This window comes from Annulohypoxylon maeteangense, assembly GCF_022496945.1.
Source record: "Annulohypoxylon maeteangense strain CBS 123835 unplaced genomic scaffold GGS22scaffold_1, whole genome shotgun sequence".
NCBI classification, from domain to species: domain Eukaryota; kingdom Fungi; phylum Ascomycota; class Sordariomycetes; order Xylariales; family Hypoxylaceae; genus Annulohypoxylon; species Annulohypoxylon maeteangense.
Genome location: NW_025953248.1, coordinates 3889602 through 3914380, shown reverse-complemented (window position 1 = coordinate 3914380; position 24779 = coordinate 3889602). Strand labels below are relative to the sequence as shown.

The 24779-nt window shown below is 48.3% G+C and overlaps 7 protein-coding genes across 7 annotated transcripts; 4 read left to right on the top strand and 3 right to left on the bottom strand.

Annotated features, from left to right (window-relative positions):
* Positions 1-677: 677 nt before the first annotated feature.
* Positions 678-2642, top strand: GGS22DRAFT_151454 (uncharacterized protein; the record flags this gene model as incomplete). The annotated part of the gene is made up of 1 exon (XM_047959486.1): positions 678-2642. A coding segment is annotated over exon 1 (1481 nt), but the record flags the coding sequence as incomplete, so codon positions are not given.
* An 862-nt stretch (positions 2643-3504) lies between these two features.
* GGS22DRAFT_16369 (uncharacterized protein) lies at positions 3505-10082 on the bottom strand. The gene is made up of 2 exons (XM_047961412.1): positions 8923-10082; positions 3505-8871 (listed from the first exon to the last, which is right to left on the bottom strand). Exons 1-2 carry the CDS (start codon positions 9406-9408, stop codon positions 3661-3663), a joined length of 5697 nt encoding a protein of 1898 aa, XP_047824468.1. The 5' UTR covers positions 9409-10082; the 3' UTR covers positions 3505-3660.
* A 3049-nt stretch (positions 10083-13131) lies between these two features.
* GGS22DRAFT_16244 (1-acyl-sn-glycerol-3-phosphate acyltransferase) lies at positions 13132-14763 on the bottom strand. The gene is made up of 2 exons (XM_047961223.1): positions 13754-14763; positions 13132-13655 (listed from the first exon to the last, which is right to left on the bottom strand). Exons 1-2 carry the CDS (start codon positions 14244-14246, stop codon positions 13240-13242), a joined length of 909 nt encoding a protein of 302 aa, XP_047824467.1. The 5' UTR covers positions 14247-14763; the 3' UTR covers positions 13132-13239.
* Positions 14764-15967: 1204 nt separating this feature from the next.
* GGS22DRAFT_16229 (uncharacterized protein) lies at positions 15968-18540 on the top strand. Its single transcript, XM_047961205.1, has 3 exons — positions 15968-16986; positions 17066-17458; positions 17764-18540. The coding sequence occupies exons 1-3, from the start codon at positions 16667-16669 to the stop codon at positions 18164-18166; spliced, it is 1116 nt and encodes a 371-aa protein (XP_047824466.1). The 5' UTR covers positions 15968-16666; the 3' UTR covers positions 18167-18540.
* Positions 18541-18882: 342 nt separating this feature from the next.
* Positions 18883-21059, top strand: GGS22DRAFT_151440 (eukaryotic translation initiation factor 3 subunit D). The gene is made up of 3 exons (XM_047959485.1): positions 18883-19262; positions 19337-20558; positions 20616-21059. The coding sequence occupies exons 1-3, from the start codon at positions 19049-19051 to the stop codon at positions 20899-20901; spliced, it is 1722 nt and encodes a 573-aa protein (XP_047824465.1). The 5' UTR covers positions 18883-19048; the 3' UTR covers positions 20902-21059.
* Positions 21060-21097: 38 nt separating this feature from the next.
* GGS22DRAFT_151438 (ribulose-phosphate 3-epimerase) lies at positions 21098-22617 on the top strand. The gene is made up of 4 exons (XM_047959484.1): positions 21098-21515; positions 21609-21735; positions 21872-22117; positions 22255-22617. Exons 1-4 carry the CDS (start codon positions 21400-21402, stop codon positions 22519-22521), a joined length of 756 nt encoding a protein of 251 aa, XP_047824464.1. The 5' UTR covers positions 21098-21399; the 3' UTR covers positions 22522-22617.
* On the bottom strand, positions 22602-24637 carry GGS22DRAFT_151437 (PLP-dependent transferase). Its single transcript, XM_047959483.1, has 5 exons — positions 24105-24637; positions 23906-24039; positions 23318-23848; positions 22875-23243; positions 22602-22818 (listed from the first exon to the last, which is right to left on the bottom strand). The coding sequence occupies exons 1-5, from the start codon at positions 24215-24217 to the stop codon at positions 22763-22765; spliced, it is 1203 nt and encodes a 400-aa protein (XP_047824463.1). The 5' UTR covers positions 24218-24637; the 3' UTR covers positions 22602-22762.
* Between the last annotated feature and the right edge of the window lie 142 nt (positions 24638-24779).

Here is a 24779-nt window from a genome sequence, read left to right as displayed (position 1 = left end):
AGCAGTCGCAGCTGCCGCCAGTTGCAATCCGGAGTTGCGATAAAATTAGGGCAGTTACTATAAATGGCACCTAAGTACCGAACCAAGTGGGCGGTGAGTCGGGGACTAAGACAGGGCTGGCTAGCGTCCGAGCTCCGCTGGCAGGCCGGGCAATGGCACTGGAGCAATGAAACCTTTCGTTTCAAACGGCAGAATTCTTTCCAACTTTTCAATTCCAACAATCACGTATGCATCAATTCCCATCAAAACACCGTCGATCTTGGAATTGGCTGGCTAGGACAATTTCTGAGCATGTCCGGTGATTTTGGCGTCGTTAAAGACACCTCATTACCCCTCAGCCAAATCCGGGATCGAAACAATTCTTCAATCATCTCTTCCGTGTTAGATATTCGGAAACAAGCTGTCACCAGGGAGAATTGGCTCAAGTCACTCGAATGTCTCTACTTGGCCGAGGACAACGAGGAACCGAGTGGAAAGCGGAGACGCGTCGCTGATGGTAGCATTACTACCGGCGCCTCAAAGCTGCTGAGAAGGCGGTATCTTAATCCTGTGTCAGGCGACGAGAAGGAAACAGACTACATCGCCGTCTCGTATACCTGGGACCCCTCAAAAGAAGAGGAAGAAGCTGGGGAGAGGACCGATGGAAAATACCTTGTCGAACCGCGTAGGGCTGGCGAGCCTGCGCTGCCCAGCGAGGTGAGGGATGGGGTATGGAGCAGGGTACTCAACTACGCTAATCATGTGGGCTGCGAAAATATCTGGATCGACCGCGAATGCATTGATCAACAAGACGGAGCAGCACAGGAAGAAGCAATCCAAAGCATGCACCTAGTGTATAGCCTAAGCAAATGGCCAATTGCTCTCCTTACATGCACAATTGAAACCGAGGAAGAACTTGATCTCCTTGCGAATTTGCTAGACGGCGAGGTGGATTCCGAAGATGAAGAAGCCGTACTAGCTCTTCTAAGCAAAATCACGTCCAATTACTGGTGGACAAGGGCCTGGCCATTCCAGGAAGATTATAAAGCGTCCATCTATATGACACTTTTGATCCCACACCACCGTGATCTAGAAAGGCGTAAGCGGGATGCGATAGACGACCAGGAGCGGCTTCTACTAGGGAAAATTCAAGGCGAGATTGCTATCGAATCCGCACTCTTCAGGAGACGGGCTACAGAATTCTGCCTTGAGTATCGGAAAAGGTCGAAGGACAAAATTATTTGCGACAGGATACTCAGGACGGCCCCAAAATATAACGTTCTCCTCAAAGAGGAATCTCCGCCGCCTGGTTTTGGATCTATATCGCGTTCTATGTCACCAACAATTCTCTCGGATATAGTCTCGCGTGACATCGGAAAAGAATCGGATCGCCTCGCTATAATGGCTAACTGTTGTGGATATAACACACGGCTCGACACGAATTCTCTCAACAACGACAGCAGCAGCTTAAGTCTTTCGATTCTTGCCTTGTATCTTTTGAACGGCGAGATAATAGAAAACGATCCAAAGCAACCTAGTCAAGGAACACTCGGCGATAACATCCACGAATACTTGTCTAAACAATCCCTCAGCAGCTTCAGGCCTCCAGTTGACGAAGGCCTTACTTTCATTAAGAGCTGCCGCTTTGTCAATCCCGTATTGACTTTAGAAGGGACGCAAACGACTGGCCACCTCTGGAAATTGGGCAAGGTCATACGCTGCAAACCCCTAAAACTGCAGAAATACAACAGGGTACCACCACTGGAACAGCTTGCAACCGATTTACAGTTCAGAACATTTGGAAAATCGTATCCGGAGATGGCAGTTCGTCTCATTTATTGGGCCCGTGACGATTCTTCCCCGTATCGCAGCAATCACCGTTCTCGTCGTTGGAGATGGCACGTGCGAATGACTAACAAAATCGAGGAAGCCCTCCTGGAAGGGAAGGCCATTCGGTTAGGATGTCTTGTACATCCTAGGCAAGGGGCGAAGGACATACCTTACACCGCGATCTTCGTGGGCGACGGCAAGGATGATTGGGAAGACGAGACCGTGGAAAGATACGCTTTCACCTCCTCGCGGCCCGCCAAATTCAATTCATTGGTGGAGATCGACAAACACGTGTCGCTAGAAGTCGCCGTCGAATGGCCGAAACAGGACGCATCCGAAAAACCAGTTTCCTCACTCCCGAAACTCTACATCAAACGCTGGCTCAACGGACTCTGCCTCGACGGGCTCAGTATCTTCGAGGAATCACCATCCCGGCCCGTCTTGTTCCCCTGGCCCCGCGCTCTTATGGAGAAGACGTCTAAACCTACAGTTGACTAAGGAATATATGAGAGATGAATGTTGAACGAGAGAAATGTCTGGAAGTGGTAATCTGGGGCAGTGGAATACGAGGACATGCGGACGAATCATCGGAATCGGTGTTCTTGGCGAGCATTGCATTTTATTATGTGTATATAAGTCATATGGGAAGGGGAATTCACAGAACATAAAGAATAATATGAAATGAAGATATACAACCCAGAAAGGTTATTCTCCAAAGATATCGTCTCGTATATGAACATTAAGCCAAAAGCTTGGATTCCCAAATCCCTTAGCTAATACATGATGAGATAAGCCATTATTATACACTGTGTTGGGTCTAGGCCAAAACTGAGACCTGGCAGTGATATATTCGCTAAATTTTAGTAGATAACCACTATAAACTTGAGCCTCGTTAGGGGGCTTATTCACTAGAGAAAAATGCCGCACGGTGTGAGGATATTCCATTTTACACTACCTGCTTATGTCAGCACCAATTCTTACATAATATATTTTCTTAGATAAGCATTCAGCTTTTACGTAATATTTTCTATTATGTAAGCACTCCTCAATTTCGTGATTACATAAGGTCAAACTCACCCATGCTATGGCACTCAGCATTTCTCCCTTTTCCATATCTTGTCACTTTAATCCATGGAATCCATACAAAATATTCGAAGGGCAAGTCACAGGTCATAACACAGGCACATATCATCCGAGTCATAAAAAAATCCAATCTACGAATTTTTTTTTATATTCGTCCATCTCGTCATTTTGATCTGCAAGGAAAAGGTATAGACAGCTACCTATTCGGGGGCGCCTGGCTACACCCTTGCGAGAAACACACCGTAAAATCGTAAAAAACAAGCCACATGAAAAGAAAATCCAGGTCAAATTCTCTTCTGGTTAAACCATTGGCTCCCTCTCGCAACCAACATATTGGTACATGAATAGCGCATTTCCCGGTCGGCCGGGGGGGGAAGGACGAGGTTTCGTAGGAAAGTAAAAGGAATGGGAAAGTTTGACGTTGTAATTGGTTTAGAACACCGACACCGTTGACCATACCTGGTTACGTATGGACACGTGAGTAGTGGCGCGACAATACAACAGATGCGAGAAAAACCCAAAATGTGGTGTAAATGCGACGACTAATCCACCCTACTTCTTTCTGGGGCATCTTTTAGCCGCCAACGAGTCCCATTCCTTTGAGAGATACCAAACTCCGTTGCTATCACTTCCTTAACAAAAGAAATAGAATGCATACACGGCACGCCAATCCGTAAAACGCCATGCTGTGGATAATACTTATAGAAAAGATTGTAATGTAGTAGAAACAATAGACCGTTTCTGAGAGACGCATGATGAAATAGTGCATCAATTTTGGTTTACTCGAAGAGCAGTGTCAGAAGATTTCATCGGGGGACGTGGTGTTGGTTCTTCTACTGCTTCCTCGTCTTCCGCAGTAGCTATTGATCGCGGTGTTTTATCCAAGCCTTCTTCGCTAGTACTCGGACTAAATGTCGGAGAAACATCTGGCGGTGTTTGCAAAGAGTTCTTAAGAGGCGATCTAGCACCGGAAAATGGAGAAACATCTGCTTCTCTCGCGGGGGTCACTACCTGTGTTATAGGTTCTGGCGTGGTATCAGATGAAATAGCAACACTATCGTGACTATTTGCTCGCATCATTTCGATACCAAGTTTTGAACTAGGAGGTGGTGGCTTTCCACGGAAACCACGGTCTCGATGTGTGCCAAGTTCATCATCTTCGTCGTCCGCGGAGTCATTGCCTTCAAGACGCCGCTTTTCGAGGTGTTCACGCCTCGAACGTAGTTTCTCCAAGGATCGTTGAGGAACCGGCAATCTAGGCTGTTCCATTTGGGCTGGGGCTGACTGTTGCGAGATGAGTGGGATGGGTACCTTTGAGGTTCCTCCGGTGCCCACAACAGCCTCTTCATTACTAATTCCAAGACCTGACTCCTCACCCCACTCTCCTGTAGTTTTGCGGCTGACCACCACAGGTATTTCATCCGTGGTTGCCGATTCGGAGTCGCCGAAAAAGCTGGAACTGATAGAATCTTCTCTACTGGAGCCTCTAAAACTACTACTTCCAGGGTGGGCAAATCCAGACGATGCCGACGTAGGACTATCTCCCAAGCGTGCGTTGCTCAATTTTGCACTAGAAATAGGATTTGGCATTGGTAGTGCTTGGGCTTGGCCTGGTGAAGGCGGCTTCCACTGGCAAAGGTTAGAGAGAACCTCAATTAGTTTTGAAGAGCTAATAGGCTTCTCAATCAGAGAGTCGAAGTAATGAGGAGCCTGAAGCTCTTTTAGATAGGCAGTAATTGCGACGATTGGCGTATGGGCGTTAACATTCTTGACTTCACGAACCATTCGAGCAACATCTGTCCCGCTGACTTCTGGCAATTTGAATTCAGTGAAGATTATGTCGAATTTGATTTCACTCACGGCGTATCGAGCGGCGTCGGAACCAGTTGATGCAGAAATAGTGCGACAGCGAAGTTTTTCGAGTAATTTCTCCATAACCATTCGTGAAACTGGATGATCTTCGCATATCAAAACATCTAGAGAACGGAACGTTGGACTATCAAGCATAATAGCCGACATTCGACGGGAAGATTGGCGTCGCCGCTGTACTTTAAGCAGAGCATTGGCCCTCTCACCTTCGTTATCTGATGATGATGGAGACATGTCGAACACTTGGCTTCGACGATTGCGATGGTGTGCAAGAAGGTCGGCCGCGATAGGACTGCCTTCTTGGGAACCTACGGTCAAAGATCGCGATCGCGTCGAGGATCCGCTCGCCTGTCTTGGAGTCCCTACTGATTTCTGCGGAGAGAGCGGCAGAGGTGGCGGCGCACCTTTCCCTTTCACCGGGGATACGGCAGCAACAGCAGCAGCGGCAGAAGCACTTGTTGACTTTTGTAGACTAGGAGTGACGCGTGGTACGTCAAAAAAGCTCCCAGGTTGCAGAGAGCCCGATCCAGATTGCTGCGATAAGCTGGAAGAATTACTAGAAGCTTTTCTACGACCCTCGGCTCCCTGGCCTGCGTGAAAAGATACAAGTAGAGGCGAAGACGGTTGTGAAGCGCGACTTGGTGACGAATTGGCGTGACTAGCCGTGGAGGGCGACGCAGGACGTTGGGATGCCGACGCCTTGGCATTTGACAAGTTCCGTTGTATCGGCATAGCCATAACTGGGCTCCCCTCGAGAGCCGGAGATGGGGAGGTTGGGTTATTACCTCCTGGACTGATTCCAGATCTATTCTGTGCTGCCATTGCTTTAGCTTTCAACTGTTGAATCACATCTTTATTGGCCTTGTCGAGGACTGTAAGGTTCTTAAAAGCGAATGTTCCAAAATCGTCCGACGCTACCGGCTCACTAAGCCGTCGACTCTTCAGATCCCGGATGTGAGGAGGTATGTGTAGTGGCATCAGGCCCCGTTTTATCTGGTTGACCTGAACTTGAGAACGCACACGTGAGAGAGCGTCATGTGGACGATCAGAATAATCCGGTGTTGGGGCAGAAGGAGGAGATGACTGGTCTTCTATCTCCTCAGTAAATGATTGCAAGGTAGCACCGCGATCATCGAAGTACTCTGTATCCTCGGGGTTTTCTGGCTGTGGGACGAATTGAGCATCATCTTGGAGCAGCGTATCCCAATTAATGCCCTCAAACCAAGGATGGTTTCTAATCCCTTGTCCTCCAGAAGCGGACTTTTCATCGCGGTTGGCGCCTAATCTTTGCTGAGGGTCAATGCAGAGCAGTTTGTTAATAAGATCCTTGGCCTCTGGTGAAACGTCATCTGGTTCTTCAGGCCACATAATCTTTCTGGCGAGTATATTTTCAAACACTTGTTCGGCTTCCGTGGCATGGAAAGGCGGATAACCATAGAGAAACTCGAACATAATACAACCAACTGACCACCAGTCACTAGTTTGATCTTGCCTAGCACCCTTAATCGTTTCAGGCGCAAGATAATCAGGAGTGCCCACGAACCGACGATTAGTATCATCGGGATCAAACAGAGCCATCGGGGGAGGCATCATACTCGACTGGGGCGGTGTACTCCTATGTACGTCACTATTATGACTATTCGTCTGGTGGAGCAACGGGAAATCAGGAGAAGCATTTCCAGCGTCGCTCCCATCGTCATGCGGCGAACGTAAACTAGACTGGCTGTGCTGGGGGTCATTTAATGAAAAGTTACCCATCATATGTGTCAATGTCTCACTACCACCACTATCGCTACGGTGGCCAGAGATACGGCGTGGTTCTACATGAGCCTGTGACAAGTTAAAATATGATGGCTGTCCAACTCCATTGTCGGGGGTAATTTGGGGTGTAGTAGAAGGGGAGTGATGACTGCCATGGAAATCTAGTGAAGTCGACCGGGATGAAGCAACAGAAGTCGACCGAACAAAGGGGCCTGTCTTTAGCAAGTCAGGAGTAGGTTCGGCAGTCCCACTATCCAGGGCCCTCTTCTGGCGCCCAATCAGTCCCATACGCGACAGACCAAAATCGGTCAGTTTGAGGTGACCTTTTTGGTCGATGAGTAAGTTATCGGGCTTAAGGTCACGATGAATGATGTCTCGGTCGTGTAGATGCTCAACTCCAAGGATAACCTCGCCGAGATATTTCTTCACCCATTCCTCGGGTAGGCCACCGAGCACTTTGATAAGCGAAGCACAATCGCCACCGTTTAAGTACTCCATCACAAGGTATAAATAATCCTTGCTAGAGAATGTCCAATACAACTTTGCAACAAACTCGCTCTCCCCTTGCCACATCATTATAGCTCTTTCCGCTTTGACGTTAGTGACTTGATTCTTGGCTACCATGTCTGCCTTCTTTAAAACCTTGATGGCGAAGTATTCGCCTGTAGATTTCTTCTTTGATAAATAGACACTACCAAACGCGCCCTTGCTGATAGGCTTGATGATTTCAAAATCTTTAATGGATGGCGGAACAGCACGTGCCATTGGAGCGTGGTTAGCAGCGTTTAAGCGTGGCGATGTAGCTGGTCGGCTTGGAAACTCCGATAGAGCCGCGGAGGACTGTCGGCGATGGTGCGGGATTATAGCTGGAGAACTAAACTCACTACTAGGGAGCATAGGAGATGCCTCGGGGGAAGTGACACCGTCTTGCGAATATTGAAAATTTCGAGGCTTATGAATTCGAAGTGGAGACGATGGCTGAGTGCCTCTGGAAGGCGATTCTTGACGGTGGGGCGAAGACGTGCCGGCAAGAATGAGACTTCGCCTATGGTGCTGCCGCGCACTAGTAGCACGTCGTAAATCACTCAATTCAGACATAGGCGAATCTGTTCGAGGTGGTTGGCGCGCTACGGAGGCAGACCTGCCGCTACCGTCGCTATCTCCAGCATCATGATCAAGCAGGGTGGATCCTCGACGCGAATCTCGAGACTGGCTAGTTGTCCCTAAGACTTCACGATGGGACTTCGGGGTTGGACATTCCCTCGGGCTGCTCGACCTTGTCGATTCAATGACGGAAGAAGGGCGTTTTCTATCATCCGTATCACTCAGCTCCACGTTCTTTAGGGCAACTGCTAATGTAGAGGGCGTATCGAAAGATCCAGGGAACATAGGCTCTTCCTGTACTACTGGAGTTTCTTCAACATCGTCTTCGTCTTCGTCGCCTTCTTCGTCCTCAGTCGAATCACTCAGACCGGCCGCGATTCGCGCCGCTTTGTGCATCGCATCTTCGATGCAATTTTCAACAATGACAGTAAACTCAATCCGTATCCGTTCCGCGTACTCAATTATTCTCCTGTGACGGAATACAGCCTCGACTTTCTCCTTAGAGACCTTCTCGGTCTCTGCGCACAACAAAGCCAGACCTTGCTCTTGTTCAAGGGTGTTTGAACCAGGAGATTGCCATTGAAGCACCTGAGATATGCGAGATTCGGATTGTGGTGACTGGGTACGAAACTCACCGGTACCCTGAGACGTAGATTCTTTAACTGCTGGGGTACTAATCTCGATAGCAGTATCACAAAGATCCAAAAGCAACTCAACAATACGGGCCTGAGGGCGGCGTACAGCAAATGACCGAGAGCGCGAATGGGCATACCCTGTTGAGCGATCTCTTGACGAGGGGGTAGGCGATGCTGCCCCGGGAGAAGATGTACTAGAAGATGGCCCGATTGGCAAGCCCTTATACTCGGCAATGGGAAGAGATACGGGGATCTCCGATAAGGTACGGCTCTTGCGTGCTTCTAAGGCATCTAATACTTTGACGATAGCGTGACGATGTTCGGTCAAGTTTTCCTGGGCCATTTGAACATCCATTTCGGCTCGATGCTCTTGAAGACATAAATCCGTATGCTTCTCAAACCACCAAGGTGGAATCTGTCGCTCGCAGATACGACAAAGGACTGGCAGTGGGGGTGGGTGATTAGCAGGATCATCGTTCCCAGACTCGGCCAGTTGTGTTAGATAGCTGGCAAGGACTTCGGCGCCGGACCCAAGCGAGTCAACAAGCAACGGCGCAAGATCGATTTTAATCTCTCGGGGTGCGATCCACGGTCGTATCATCCACATTGTCTAAAGAGGTGAGCTTATAATTTACTGGCAGAAGAAAAAATGATTTCTTACATGGCTTTCACTTCCAGTCGTACGATCATAGACCATTATTCCTTGGGCCTCGAGTTCGACGGCAGTAGAACTGGATCCATCATCCTCTGGGTCCTTACACTCTTCCGTGGGGTATAATCTAGACAGTGGCCCTAGTGCAACAGTGAAACGGATGTACTGGCTACGCGAATCGTCCTCTCTCATAGAGGCAATAGTTTCAGCAAACGCAGACTTATTCTCGCTAATGATCAGGTCGGCAATCGGAGTGCCTTCGACGGTGTTTGGTTGTGTCCCAACGACATCGACCCACGAGGGGCTGACCCACCGAATGGTGCCATCGAGGTTAAGGTCGACGATAACGTTTAAAGTCTGCTCGGCAGCTTCACGAAGTTCCTCACGCTCTTCCCTAATATCAGCACTTATAGACCTTTCCATTGAACGGCCGATGGCTTGAGCCCGAAGCGAGCTAATAGCCGGAGGGGCTAATCTACTAGTATCCTCGTCCATTGTAGAAAAGAGACAGGCGCTGTGCTCAATTGCGAGGATGGCATCGGGTAGGGAGTCTTTCGGATCGAAATGAAGCTATGTGTAGTTTAGCTAGGGGCGCAAACGCGTCCTAGACGGAACGGAGCTGGCGTATATCGAAATTTGGTTCTTGGTCAAAAAAAGGACCTTATGCAAAGCCAAGTTATCTGGCAGGAAGCCAGAGTCAGAAGCCCGCGAGAACCCGAGACATGACTGTGAGTGACGTTCGTAATTGTTCGGGCCACTCGATTTAGCAAGAGATTCGATGCGTTTGAAGGATTGAGGGCGAGCCTCTCTCTCTCTCTGTGTGCTCACAAGAGCGGCCGACACGCTCGAGCACTATCGCGATCCGGTCGTATTGTTGACAAAGGGCGGTATCGACGGAGGCTTACGGAGGAGCCCGTAAAGGAAAAGGGAAGAAGAGGATTGAAATAGCAAGAAGTTCTACCTGGAGAAAAATCGAGGTAAGAACCAACCTAATTCCCTTTTTTTCGAAGTATCACCAATGTACAAAACTTTCCGTTCAGATTGAGAGAATGACTATGCCTGACGTAGGGCAGGTAAGTTAATTGAAGGAGCACCCAATTTTGAGTCGGAGTGGATATACCTTTTACAGCGCGGGTCGATTAAACATTAGACTTTTTTCTTCCCTTTTGGGCGGCGCGTAAAGGAAAGAAAGAGTCAGCAAAGGAAAGTTTCTATGTACACAGGATTACCTAGGTACCTACCTTGTAGATAGGTACCATAGGTACCATTCTTTACGTACTCTACAGGCATTGGACGTACCATAAACGCCATGTGGATCCACTATCAAAGTAACTTCTTCTTTCTTCTGGGTACCGTGAACATTCGAAGACCCAGAGCGGGGGAACGAGCAGGGAGTTACATTCGACAGCCGGCTGTACAGGTCACCCCCTGTATTAATGTTAGTACGGAATCGTTTTTATACTTCATCAAGGCCTGTTAAAGAAGTATCTCGCTAAGTTTCAACCTTAAATAACGTAACAGAATCTTATCCTTAAAACATATATTTTTTTTTTATATTATAGCCGATTGGCATGCTACAATTATTATTCGGTATAAAAAAGAATAAAAATCTATACGTTTTAGAAATACGTATCAAAGCCTTGCTCGAGACTTCCATATCCTAGTTCATAGCGGTATTTATATTGACACAAACTAACATTAATACAGGGGGTAACCTGTACGTCCTTTCGTTCCTTTCGTTCCTTAACCCTTACCTACAAGCATAACTTTCCTTGTATGCTCTCCAGTGCTCTCACATATGTAGATACAAGGCTTATTAATTCATGTTATTCTGTAAACCGGTTGGAGATGCATAACGTTTAACGCAGCTAGGTTTCTTTTTAGCGCCTTTTAAACGTTGTCAACACCAGGGTAGTCATGCGGAAATCCCTCCTCAAGCGGGGACAGGGTATCCCGCTAACCTTAGGTAGATTATGCCACAACGAGGTACATAGTAGCTACCCTTGAATATATACTTAGGTACGGTTGAGATCCATTCTGGAAGTGTTTTACAAACATTCCAAGGAACTTCCATCTCCTTTCTTCTTCTTCGCTTCTAAGTTCTAGGTATTCTTCTAGTCCAGGTTACTCTAAGCCGCGTCAGATTAGTGCCTACTTACATACGCACGCATTTGCAGTGTGTTTTATATCTTCGCTTAAACGTGATATTTCGCGATATTTGATGACAGATACTAACATACTAACATCGAGAGCCAACGATTACTCGCAACTCACGATAGCTTCTAACCTTCTCATCCACCCGCGGGAGGTACTGGGTCTTCTCCAACTTGCCCAGCCCACGATACGGACCAAAAGATCTTAGGTCTTCAATGTCCAAGTAATATGTGCAGCGGAGCAACTAGTTTACTCCGACAGCATACTTTAGCTGGTTGTCAGTTGTGTTCCTGTCAGCAAATGAGCAGCGGCAAAACATGGGTCCAGTGATCCTCTTGCAGAACAACCAACCCAATCCGACGAGTCTTAAGCCAGTGTTTACTTCTTGGACCATACAAAACAATGCCCACCAAGGGGTATACGTCAATGCTGCGTCCCAAGAGGACGATGGCTTCGTCTTCATTACCATTGTTTATGCAGTCACCTCGTCTTGGGAAACAGAACCGAATTAGCAAACACACCTTATGCTCAATCGGGAGTCAAACTAGTGGTAATATTCCTCCCTTTTTGTAAACGCGATGCGTATGCGTCTACGTTGCAAGACGGTTATCACGAGACATCGGCCGATAGATATCCAAAATCCCGCTATTATCACGGTTCCATGCCTTCCAGTTGGATGCTGAATCGGCAAAGGATTTCCACTTCATTCCCGGAGCCCATATCTGGCATGTCTTAGCTGCGTGAGTGCCGGAAATATTATCCCCTATTCTTGTTCTATAATAGGGACCACTCCCCGCCTTCCCTCCCCCTCCTCCTGAGAGAGACATACATTAGGGGTTATGTATGTAGATACATACGACCTACAACTACCTAGACATGCCCCAATAGCCTATTTTGTCAGACTGCTAGGTAGGTGGTATCTAGGTACACAAAGCCTTTCGAGATCCTACAATTCAGTTTCTATGTATTTTCCTTAGACAGAACACTTACCTCAAGAGATACATGGAGGAATTAAAAAAAAAAAAAAAAAAAAAGTGTAACGACCGGTAATATGGAGCGATCTTGGGTCACTGAAACCACATCCCATTCCACAACATCATCACGACCATCACCCCACCAAGTTTTCATTGCCCACCATAATACTTCGTACATGCCTAGTTCTCCGAACCCCTCTCTCCTCTCTCCAATACAATATGTAGCTAGAACTAGTCTGCATCATGTACATATGCTCATGTACGCTTACATATCAAGGCAATAGATGCCTTAGCCAACCCTCCTTGATAATGATTTATATCCGTCAACTCACCTTTAAATACAGCTAGCTCTATCCAGTCACCGACGTGGTTGGTTTATTCTACGATCAACGACAGTAATCTATATAGGTACTGCCCGTCTTGCACTACCCCGTCATCTCCTACTTTTCGTGAGCAGTTAAACATTTGTTCGATTATCGAGGTTCCTCGAGATGACGATTCATTGTATACCGATCAGTGGGTGGGATTGTGTCTCGCAGCCGATGCTACGCAACCTCGCTTTAACCGAATGATGTCAAACCTATCACCAGTGCCAATTCACACAGATTTCCTGTGCTATCGTAGATTTACTCCTACATCTCATTCTCTTGAGCAACATGGTGGGTTCGTAATGTTGTATCGGGTCAAGAGAGAGAACAATACAGTACTCCACGATGCATTCCCGACTCAATGGCGGTTATCCCTTGATTCCCATAAACATGGCTTTAGTTATAGGGATAGTATAGTTCGGTATATTGGTGCATATATGGCACATGACGAAGATGGTCTAGACCAACTAGCTTCATCAGCCCACGGTCACTATCACGGTCAATGTGTCCGTGGAAACGGACAACCTTGGAAAGGCCTGCGAATGCACGAGAACTCCTTGCAGCAAAAACCGTGTACGATATTCATCCAACACGCTCGTGATGCAAGTAATTAGGCAAAACACCTTCCAAGTTATGTGCATATGGAAGTCATATGCCACGGATAATCGGTTAAGAATACCAAGGCCGACTATGCAATGCGGCTCTAACACATCTAGGATTCGCATATCAGAGCGCCACCCCCAGTCACAGCTCCAACATGAAGGAAGTTATGTCTTAAAGACTGGTGTTGGTCTCGTATGTCATATACATACATACATCTCATGAACAATCTACCTTGCAGCCCATTCAGTCTTGATAGCATCGAGCCATTCCCCTTTCTCAATCCACCGCTGCTCTAACCATTTCACCAATTCTTCGTCCGTTGAAGGGAGTTCTTCCAGAGGAAAGCGTCGCGTATGAACATGGAACCTATATCCACGGGAACCGCTCAGATTCGGAAGCTTCAAAGTTTCCCACATGTTGGGAGCAATATGAAATCTATCGTTATGCTGATACGCAATAGTGAAGTCATACACGGCCTTTACGTGAGGTGCCTTTCTCAGATGTTGTACGGTAGTCACAAACCCCTTAGTACGGGGGTATAACAAATGCAAGGGCTGCGGGCGTCCATTTTCGTTGCACCAGAGTCTAGACTCCTCATACTTCTTTGGCGTAAATCGTGTAGCCTCACTGAAACTTATCAGCCCTGCAGATGACCATCTTGTTAGCGGTGCAGTCTATATTTCTCTTGTTTTATTCTCAAGGTTACCTATTTTGGAATATGACTTTATCGGACGGACTTACACATTGGCCACTTCCTACGCACGATCCCACCAAAGACGCGTTGAAGCTCACGTTGATCTCGCATCCAATTCCTGGATACCATAGGCATGCCCATCGCCCACAAGCCCCAACCAAGGAATGGAACCCATCTGAGCTGGATCTTCGCAAACCATCGGCACTGCCCCAGCATACCCGAGCGCAGGGCACAGGCCTGGATCATGTAAAAGTCGGCCCATGTAACATGATTCGAGATGACAACAGCCGACTCCTTCATCGGTAAATGGTCCCCTGAAAACGTGATCTTTGCGCCATTGCAACTCTCGAATATGACCTGGATCCACTTCCACACGGAGTATGCAATGCGGGAAGAAAGACGATAGACAAAGTCCGGCGCGAATACCTTCACCGGCAAGAGAAGTGATAGCGCAAGATCGCACACCGCCAGGTGAAGAACCCAAGGGGCTACTAGCACTGCGCCCCTCAGGTTGGCGGCAATTCTCGCTAATAGAGCCATCCAGGGCTCCGCATAAGCGTCGAAATAACGGGGGTGATACAAGGTCCGACTGGATGAGCGACGGACCGAAAAGAAATAAAAGTCGGTCCTCCGTCGAGCTTAAGAGTCGAGAGGCAATTCCGGCCACAGGAAATTCGGCAGCTCGGTCAAGACTCAACTTGTCACAATGACTCGTAGCCCCGTCGTTTCAGATTCGGGCCTCGGCCTCGGCTTAGCGCTTGGAGATCAGACCCGGCGATCACTTAGATTGGCATTATCACTCAAGCTATCGACTGTATCGGGTTGTCGGGTCAGAAAAAGCAAACAAGCATACACTCACTATACCTATCCACAAGTGAAGCTCCCGTAGAGATTTACCATAAAGATGCCGCGATGCAAGAACAAATATCAAACGGCCCGTTCCGGGGTTGGTGTTTATTAAGTTACGACTGTTACGTCAATGCTATTGGGTGTTATTGGGTTCGGTACGCGACTCGCTCAATGATACTCCATTCCAAAGGGCTACGAGAGAGCCTGGCTAGGTACCTAGTGGTTAGCTAAGACACCACTTTACGGGTAAAGTTCAATTGTACGTAGAAGGAAACTGGAGGATGGGACCGAGCTGCATGGGACTACTGCCCGATCTACATTCAAGATCGCTACAGGTAGAATCGATGCAACCTCCGCTTCATTCTTCGATTGACTTTCGTCTTCGACAATAGATGGGCGGTCAGAAGACCTTAAAAGGCATGCCTATCCTTCTCCTGAACCAATTCACGAAAGTAGAGATCGCTATGCTTGACGATTTAGGTAATATGGGATAGCAGCAGTTGCATGGGTACCTCTCTAGTGTAAAGAGAGGTACTTACAGAGTATGTCCTCATCCATGAATGCGATGTGCGATATCAACAGTCAACAGCTTTCTGGATCATAACTCCTACCCTGACGGCCTCATAATCATGAAATTATGACTATTATGACGATAAAAAGCAAAAGGAAACTCAGAGTTACCCTTCTAAGTAACGCCACGGTTCCTATGCGTCCTCTAGTTCCCAAATGGAAGCTTTCCGTGATCATCCGGGGTTGAAGCTACCTACCACATTCGCGTGGTTCGTGCATAGATATTACTATGTACGCTCCATTGTTGGGAAAAGGCTTGACTGGATGTGCTCGTCGGTATTATATCCGAGTAAACAATTATTTCCAGTTTCCAAGCTCATACATGCCATTGCCAAGGAAAATCAATGGACTGCCAAACGAATCGATGATGTTTTATCATTTCATCAGCTGTTGCTGAATCAGCCGAAGGAGACGAACGAGTTCCTCTTACATACCGCACTGACACATTATACCTCTTTGACGCCGTAGACCTTCGCAAAATATCAGGAATGACAGCGCTGACAAGTCTTACTATGTGACTCGCTGACGCACGCTGGAAAGGTCAAGGGTGTGATTGGGTTTAAGGATACAACGTAATTAAAACTCAAGTTTAATCTCACGATGGTAAGCATACCTATTGGAGAAGAGAGCACGCAACTTATCTAGGCTACATGCATAACATATCCAAGAATAATAGGCCCCAAGGCTAAAAGATCAAGCTTCTTAATAATTCTTAGAAAGCCACGAGATTTAACGGCAATTGCCCAACAGCAGGTACAGAATACAGAATAAAGAAGACAGAATACTACCTAACTAGTACCTATGCAGTAGCGAGATTAGGAGGCTGCGCTATTATTTAGGTATTATTACTGAAGCAGTTAACTGTCAGACAGTGAAGGGATCTGTATGGACTATGTATCCGCGTATCAACCCATCACGACATCCGCAGCAACGTAAGCGGTGTCTAAGCCATCGAAGCTGTTAAGGAAGAACCTATCCTAGCTATCCCACCAGTCCCGAGTCGTCAAAATTACCCACCGTCTTATCCAAACTCGTGGGGCTTATCCGAGCACCGTAAAGCTCTCCAACGGTTAACCAGCTTTGTGCCTGCGCCCCCCAAGATGATCGGCCTCCGCCATTGAGAACGCATCATCTCCAGTACCATATCGGATTTGGAGGGAAACCCGTTTCATATCTATATACTTGCCCAGATGCTCATCGTCAAATTATTTACTTTCCAATACCACGCGGCGCAAATTGGATCTCATAGACCTTCTGCATAGTGACGACCCCAAAAGAGCCGTCGACTACTAGAAGCGATCTTTTCACATCCTGAATTAGATACCGCTCCCAGGGCCGTTCAAGGCTGAATCGAAAGGTGTGGGAGGCGATTCATCTATTTCTTAAGTAGGTATGTAACATTCTTCACCCCGCTTCGCGAGGCACATATATGAATGTGTCTCCCATCAATTTGGACCCTACAGCCCGTATTGGATACCCCCCCTCATTCCCTAGATCTCGGATCGCGCACTTCGCCGTCGAGTTTCGCCCCGATGTGAATCATGGCTAGAATGACTGACCCAGGGCCCACAGCCGGCTATCCGTCGCCTCCGACGCATTATTCTCCGTCTGATCACAAGCCTTCATTGGGATCGCTCTACGAACACGTATCGATGTCGTCTTCCTCCTCGCCCCAGAACTCCAATAACGGCGCACAGCCCGACAAGGGGGGTCCGCTCTCGTCGCTCAACCTCAACTTCCTCAAATCTCTCAACGATAAGAAGACAACCCGCGATGGAAACCCGCCCAAGCGACGAGGACCCAAACCCGACAGCAAACCGGCATTAACAAGACGCCAAGAATTGAACCGCCAAGCGCAAAGGTATAGTATCCTAATTTCTTCCGGTCGACCGAAGTCCGGCGTGATGAAAGTAAACTCGTTCTGACCTTGGATTGGGTAGGACGCACCGAGAACGTAAAGAATTGTATATAAAGGCTCTGGAAGACGAGGTGCTGCGGTTGAAGGAAATATATAGCAACGTCTCACAAGACAAGGATAAGCTTGCCGAGGAGAACAGGCAGCTGAAGACGCTACTGCGGCAGAACGGCGTCTCGCTCGGGTCGGGAGCCGGCATAGACGACGTCGCCAGCGGTCTGAGCCCTGGGTACACGTCGAGCGGAAGCATCTCGGGCAGCTACGCACCCGGAAGTTCCAACACTGCGTACACGCCGCCCCTGACGTCGATGTCGAGCCCCCCCTCCATGTCCGTGTCTTCCCAGGGCCAGCAGCGCCAGCAACAACCCGGTCAGAATCGCGTGGATTACGAGCAAGCTGGGATAGATTTCGTCTTAACGTACGAGAACCCCGATGACCCCTCGAAGGCGTACATATCGCCTCCCCCGCAGTGAAACCCCTGTTTACCTACCTACATACCTACCTATTTTTCCTTCTTTTACTTTGAAAAAAATAAGAATAGGAAGAAGAAGAAAAACAAGGAAAACAGGTTCGCTCGCTGCAACGCATAGATAATATCATATATTACACGCACGCACGCACGAAAATGTAAATTTCACGGACGTGGCACAGAGCGGGCGCGAAAAAAAAAGAAGACGAAGACGAAGACGAAAAAAAAACAGCTAGGCTGACGCGGGCGTATAGGCTGGAGAGACCCTGCATGGACCACATGCCGTGGCTGATAGAGCGGGCGCAGGACACGAGCGGCGACGCCTGCGGCCACGCGCTGATGGCCTCGTGCCCGCCGGAGCCCTTTCCCGAGCTGAGCGACGAGATCCCGTTCGGGTACGCGCACACCCACGCCATCGGCAAAGGGGGGGACAACCCGATCCAATCGACCCAGCAGACCTGGGAGCTGTCCAAGGGCGACCTGACCACCCTGCTCCACCTCAGCAAGAAGCTCGACCTCGACGGCGAGATCACCCCCGTCATGGCTTGGGGTATGGTTCTCGCCCACCCGAGACTGACGGACTTGAAGAGAGAGGACTTTGAGAGATTGACCGACGATCTCAAGGGGAAAGTCCGTTGTTACGGGTACGTATCGTGACCTCTTCCTTGTCTATATATAAAAGTCGCACATGCTAACTATCCCCCAGGTTCGGGGCCGTGATGGAAGAGTTCGAGGTAAGGGACGCTCTGAACGCCGTCTTCTCTGCGAAGCCAGAGATGACTATGGGTTTGGCTTTTTAGGCAACAGACCACTTTGGGCCTCGCCGTGTTTGTTGTTCCGTTAGGTGGTACCTTATACAATTAGTGTGATAATTACGATGCGGGTGTAGCAATGGTGACGACGGTTATGATGATGGGAGGGGTTATGATTGTTGGGCGTTAGATCATTTAGATATATGTACCTATGTATGTGTTACATATGACGAATTAAAATCATGTTTCATAGTATTGCAATTGAGCAAGCGCTATTCAACTTGTAAGCTTATATAAAGTCCATCTACACCTGCCCTGCTTTACACCCCAAATATTAACAATGTCTATTATGGGACTTTTAAGAAGATGTACTTAAATAGTATATCGATATTCAATTTCAATCAAACATTGTTAGGTAGATATTGGAAATTTTAAGACTATCAAATACGTTCACTTGTAAGGTACGACTGTGAAGTAGAAAAGGGGTCACTTTCATGAAGACTTCATAATGATATTTATGATACAGTGCACATTCTTATTCACACATTACGTATTTTCAGTGTTAAGGCAGGTACGTACTGGAGGTACCGGCGATGGTTTGCGACTGCCCCACACCCCACCAAAACTCTCTGATTTCTCAGTAAAATATTCGCCCTCGACTAAAATTTCGGCGCACTTCAAACTTCATAAAATCAACGCCGAAGCAACTAGCAACTTGCAACGATTCCCCATTATTTCAGAACAGATTCTACGAGAAATTATTGACTTGCTTTTGAAATAATTCAATATGGCGACCACCTCTTTGGCTGATCTTATTTCGGCCCTGCCTGAAGGCGATGGATGGGGTCCTCCTCCCGTAACCGAAACCACCCTGAACGGTGTCCCATATGCTCCCTTCTCGAAGGGTGATAAACTAGGTCGCATGGCAGACTGGACCGCAGATAGCAAGGATTCTCGCGATGGTCGTGGTGGAAGACAGCAATATAATCGCAACTTTAGGGGTACGAAAGACTGGATCAACTTGGTCTCGGCCACGAAAACCATTCGCTTAGTGCTAATTTTTAAATCGATATAGATCAACAAATTTATGGCGCTGGTAGTGCCGCGCTATTTACCGCACCTGTTGCCGAAGACGAAAACACTTTCTCCGTTGTCAGCCGAGAGCCTACCAAGACACGATACGGTCGCGGAGCCGTCTTCACACGCGGCCGTGGACAACGAGGCGCCCGCCAAGATACTCGAGGTGGCCGTTCCCAGCCTCAGCGTCCTGGCCGCGGAGGTCAGCAAGGCTATGGATATGATAGCCGTGGTGGACGTAATAACGCGCCTCGTGGTCGCCGTTTTGGATGGAAAGACTACGACAAGCCGACCCGAAACCGAGATGCGTCCATTAACATCAAGGCCGACTGGCAATTATTAGAGGAGATTGATTTTAACAGACTCGCCAAGTTGAACCTGGATGCTGACGAGGGTGAGGATATGGATAGCTACGGATTCCTATACTACTATGACCGATCTTTCGACAAGCAACCCGTCAAGACAGCCGAGAGGAGACTTGTACCTCTGGACCGTGCCGCCTACAACGTTACCACCTCTTCCGATCCCGTTATTCAGGAGCTAGCTGATAAAGACGAGGCCACTATCTTCGCCACTGACAGCATCCTGTCTATGCTCATGTGCTCCACCCGCTCGGTTTACCCGTGGGATATCGTCATCGTCAGGCAAGGCAACAAGATCTTCCTCGACAAGCGCGATAGTGCTGCGCTCGACATGGTGACGGTAAACGAGAATGCTGCAGACGCGCCGTTGGAGTCTTCCGATGGCAACAAGGATGGTATCAACCAGCCTGGTGCCCTTGCGGAAGAGGCTACTTACATCAACCACAACTTTGCCAACCAGGTTGTTCTAGAGAACGAGTCTAACAAGGTCGATATGACTCACGACAACCCATTCTATAACGCTTCCGAGGAGACCGAGCCTCCTGCGAGCAAGGCATACAAGTACCGTAGATTTGATCTTTCAACTAGCGAAGAGGATCCTATGTACCTAATCGTCCGAACCGAGCTAGACGCCGTCCAAAAGAACGCTATTAACGGCGAGGACCAGTTTGTGACCGTCAAGGCCCTGAACGAATTCGATAACAAGGCCCAAGGTAGTGGAGGTGCTTTGGATTGGAGAACTAAGCTGGTCAGCCAGCGTGGTGCGGTCGTCGCGACGGAGATGAAGAACAACAGCGTCAAGCTTGCCCGATGGACGGTACAGAGTATCTTGTCTAAGGCCGATGTCATGAAGCTTGGGTACGTTTCCGCTAAATTCTTATACTATTTGATATTCATTACTAATTTGTTTTCTAGTTTCGTTTCTCGTGCCAACCCGAAGACCAACGACAAGCATATCATCCTAGGAGTCATTGGCTGGAAGCCTAAGGATTTCGCCAACCAGATGAACTTGTCTCTCTCCAACGGTTGGGGTATCGTCCGCACTATTGCTGACATGTGCCTTAAGCGCGAAGACGGCAAGTTTGTACTTGTGAAGGATCCCAACAAGTCTATCCTTCGTCTGTACGAAGTTCCCGCCGGTAGCTTCGACGAGGATGCCGAGGATGAATTGATTCCTGAGACTGTTGCTGAGGAAGAATAAGTTCAGTCGTTTAAGAAGAGGGGGCTTTAGGGGGCTTGGTCTACATAGGTAGTACTGGAGTTCACTAGTTGTCCACTTGCGGGCGAACCGGTGATATTACCTAGGAGCTAAAAAGCGTTCGCAATAGAGAACATCAATCCTAGCCTTTAAATTCTTGATTAATTGTTATCCGTGACGTGTAAATACCGTGTCATAACTTTTATATGTAAATTATTATTCGTCCATGGTTATCCGACAAACGAATACCTACTAGTATTAGATATACTATTTCCAGGGGAATCATTAGGGGATGAGGGGACTACCCCACCCTCAACCCCACCATATTGATGCCCCGCCATATTTCTTCAGTGACGTCTGTTTGTAACATTTAGATGCCTCAATTCGCAAACCTGTATAGGTACAAATCACCAGACAATTCCCTCAGTTCACAACGAGAAAACCTCACATTCGCACGAGATACCTACCCTCCCTCGTCCCTATAAACAGATAAACAGGACCATGGCGCCAAAGGCGATTATAGCGCCATCGATCCTGTCGGCGGATTTTGCGCAGCTAGGCGCCGACTGCAAGAGGACGATGGAGCAAGGTGCCGACTGGCTTCACGTGGATATTATGTACGTATCCGTCGGGCTTCGTATATAATATCGTATCGGAGGGTTGTAGATGGAGAATAACATTGATCGAGCTAAATGCGGTTTCTCTCGCAGGGACGGCCATTTCGTACCGAACATCACCTTCGGCGCACCGGTCGTGGCCAAGATCAGGAAGCACGTCGATAAGCCCGAGGAAAACCATGGACGCGGGACGTTCGACTGCCATATGATGATCGCCGAGGTATATATACCATTACATCTTTCCCGTTTCCTAGTTTCGACTAGGGGTACTATACACACATCCAATAACAAAGAGGGTTTTGTTAAAAGAGACCATGGGCTAATCATAAACCCCGTCCGGCAACGGGTACCCACAGCCTAAGAAATGGGTCAAGGAATTCCAGAAGGCGGGTTGCGACCTGTACTGCTTCCACTACGAAGCCGCGTTCTCGAGCGCCGCCGAGAGCCCCGAAGCCAAGACCGATGCGAAGACGAGCCCGAAAGAGCTGATACGCTACATACACGACCAAGGTCTCCTAGCGGGAATCGCGCTTAAGCCGGCGACAGGCGTCGACGTCCTAACCGATATACTCGAGAACCCGGATCCGAAGGAACGGCCGGATGTGCGTTCTTCCTCTCCCTTTATAATTTACGAAACATTTCCTACATACATAATACCAAATTCATACCTTGCAATCTATGGGTGGAAATATGGGCGTAGTAATCGGATTCAAACAGTCAGCTAACCAAACACAAACAGATGGTCCTAATCATGACGGTTGAGCCCGGCTTTGGCGGTCAGAAGTTCATGGCGTCGGAACTACCGAAGGTGCAGGCGCTACGACAGAAATACCCGGATCTGAACATCGAGGTCGACGGCGGCCTGGGCCCCGGCACCATCGACCAGGCGGCCGACGCGGGCGCCAACGTGATCGTAGCCGGGAGCGCTGTATTTGGGGCAAAAGATCCGGCCGAGGTGATTTCGTTGTTGAGGACGGCTGTTGATTCTAGGTCGGGGAAGCTGTGAATAGGGTGTTGTGGGTTGCTTAGCAGCGAGTAGCATACTAGCGCAAGATTTTGGAAGTTACGAAAGAGATGAATATACACTTCGCATCACTATGAACTCATTGGACTGGAAGACCAACATCTATTCATATGGCCTAAATCTCTAGGAAACTACATCTCTAGAGACGACACATACTCCAGACCCCATTTCGACATGGCTATCAACAAAACAAAATGCTAACAGACGATTCTAGCCCCTATATCTAAATCTTCGATATAACACCATCCATCGCTTCAATCAACCCCTTTACCTCCTCCACTACACAATATTGTCAGACAACGAAACCTCTCAAAAGAATTACAATAGGTACTTACGAGTATTATAATGAACCATACTAACCCTCACAACACCACTAGCATCCAGCCCGAAGTATTCATTCACCAAATAATTCGAATAAAAAGCGCCCCAGCGGAACCCGAAATTCGTAGTCCGTTCCAGCGTCTCGACTAGTTCCCTCGAGTCCAACCCCGCTACCTTGAAGCTCACCGTAGGAAGTCGGAGTTTTTCGTCCGCGCTCCTCTCGCCGTATATAGTGATATTGGGTTTGGAGGTGAGGTATTCGAGTAAAGTAGTCTGCAGCAGCGTCTCCTGCGCGTGCAAGCCGCCCCAGGAGCCGGCTTTGGCGGGGCCGAGGTACGCGGTGACTGCTGGGATGGATTGGACTAGTTCGTAGCAGCAGCTTCCTATCTTTTTATCAGCATTTTCTTTCTCCAAAAAACGCCTACTTGAAAAAGGGTTGCAGCCTAGGTACACCCACCGAGAGTAATCTTATTCTCGAGCGTCACTTGGGAGTTAAACCAGTGCCCCAGCGTGCCCATCTGCTCCTGCGCCTTGCGGCTTGCGTACAGCATGGCGATGTGCGGGCCGAAGACCTTGTACCATGACAGCACGTAGAAGTCAACTCCTAGCTCCTTGACGTCGACGGGTCTATGTGGCGCGTACGATACGCCGTCGACGCAGAGGAGGGCGTTGGGGATGGTGTGCACGACTTCGGCGATGGCCTTGACGTCGTGGATTGTCCCTAGGATGTTGCTCGCGTGGGTGCATGTCACCAGTCGTGTCTTAGGGGATAGGAGACCCTTGAGATCTTCGGGTAGTAGTTTGGGGTTAGTTGAGCCCTCCTGCGGAACCCACGACTTGATCACGAGCTTCAGCCGTTCCGCGAGGCTCTTCCATGGAGCGATGTTGGCCTCGTGGTCGATGGCGGATAGCACGATTTCGTCCCCTTCTTGGAACGGGAAGGTGAATGATAGGTTGCGGAGGAGCTGGGTGGCGGAAGAGCCGTATGCTGGCGTAGGTGATTAAATCGCCTCCTGTGCTCATATCCTGGTGTAGATAGACTCACCTATCTCATCCTTCTGGGCGTTCAGGAACTTGGCTCCGGCCGTTATGCCGTCATCGTATCGAGAACTCGATGCTTTGCTGACCTTATAGCCTCCACCAAACTGGACGTTGCTCTTGATCAAGTAGTCGGATATACTAAGTCGTATTAGTTTACATAAAGCTTTATTTTCGTATAGACGTTAAAGTATCATCTTACTCACGATTCGACAACACTTCCTAGAATCTGGCTTCCGCCTGCATTATCCAGGAACACCTGATCCTCCTTAAAGGCCGGGAATTTGGACCTGGCAGTTTCGACGTCGAAGGTAGCCATTTGTTTCAACAGTCGTCTAAAATGGCACTTCTAATTGTATCTTTTCCCTATGTTTATCGTCTATTTAACCTCTTCGGTACATGTGAAGTAGAACAGTTAACTATCAGAAGTGTATTGGAACCAATAACCTAGAATCTAATCGTTACCGAGTTTAGAGCCCAACTAATGACGCTTGTGCGGGGGTACGCTGCAGAAGCACATTCCTATTCCGAATACATCTAGGTTCTCCAATACTTTATCTTGTTTCTCTGGATATGGATTCATCGAATCGTCCGATGTAGGCATGCACTCTTCCCACAATATTATGGCGTAATGCGTGCCACGTAAAGTTATTATCTATACCTCGAGGCCGTGAGTACTAACTTCGATGCTTCACAACTACCTAGTTTAGTCGGTAGTTGGAAGCTATATGCTTTTTGACGACAAGGAGGATTGTTGGAAAACCTGTTAGTCTATAATTCCCATCATTACCGATTATCCTTGCCTTATCCAACCCATATTACGAATTGATGCTACATACTAGCACGGCGGCAAAATATACATATGAGCGCTTCGTCAATAG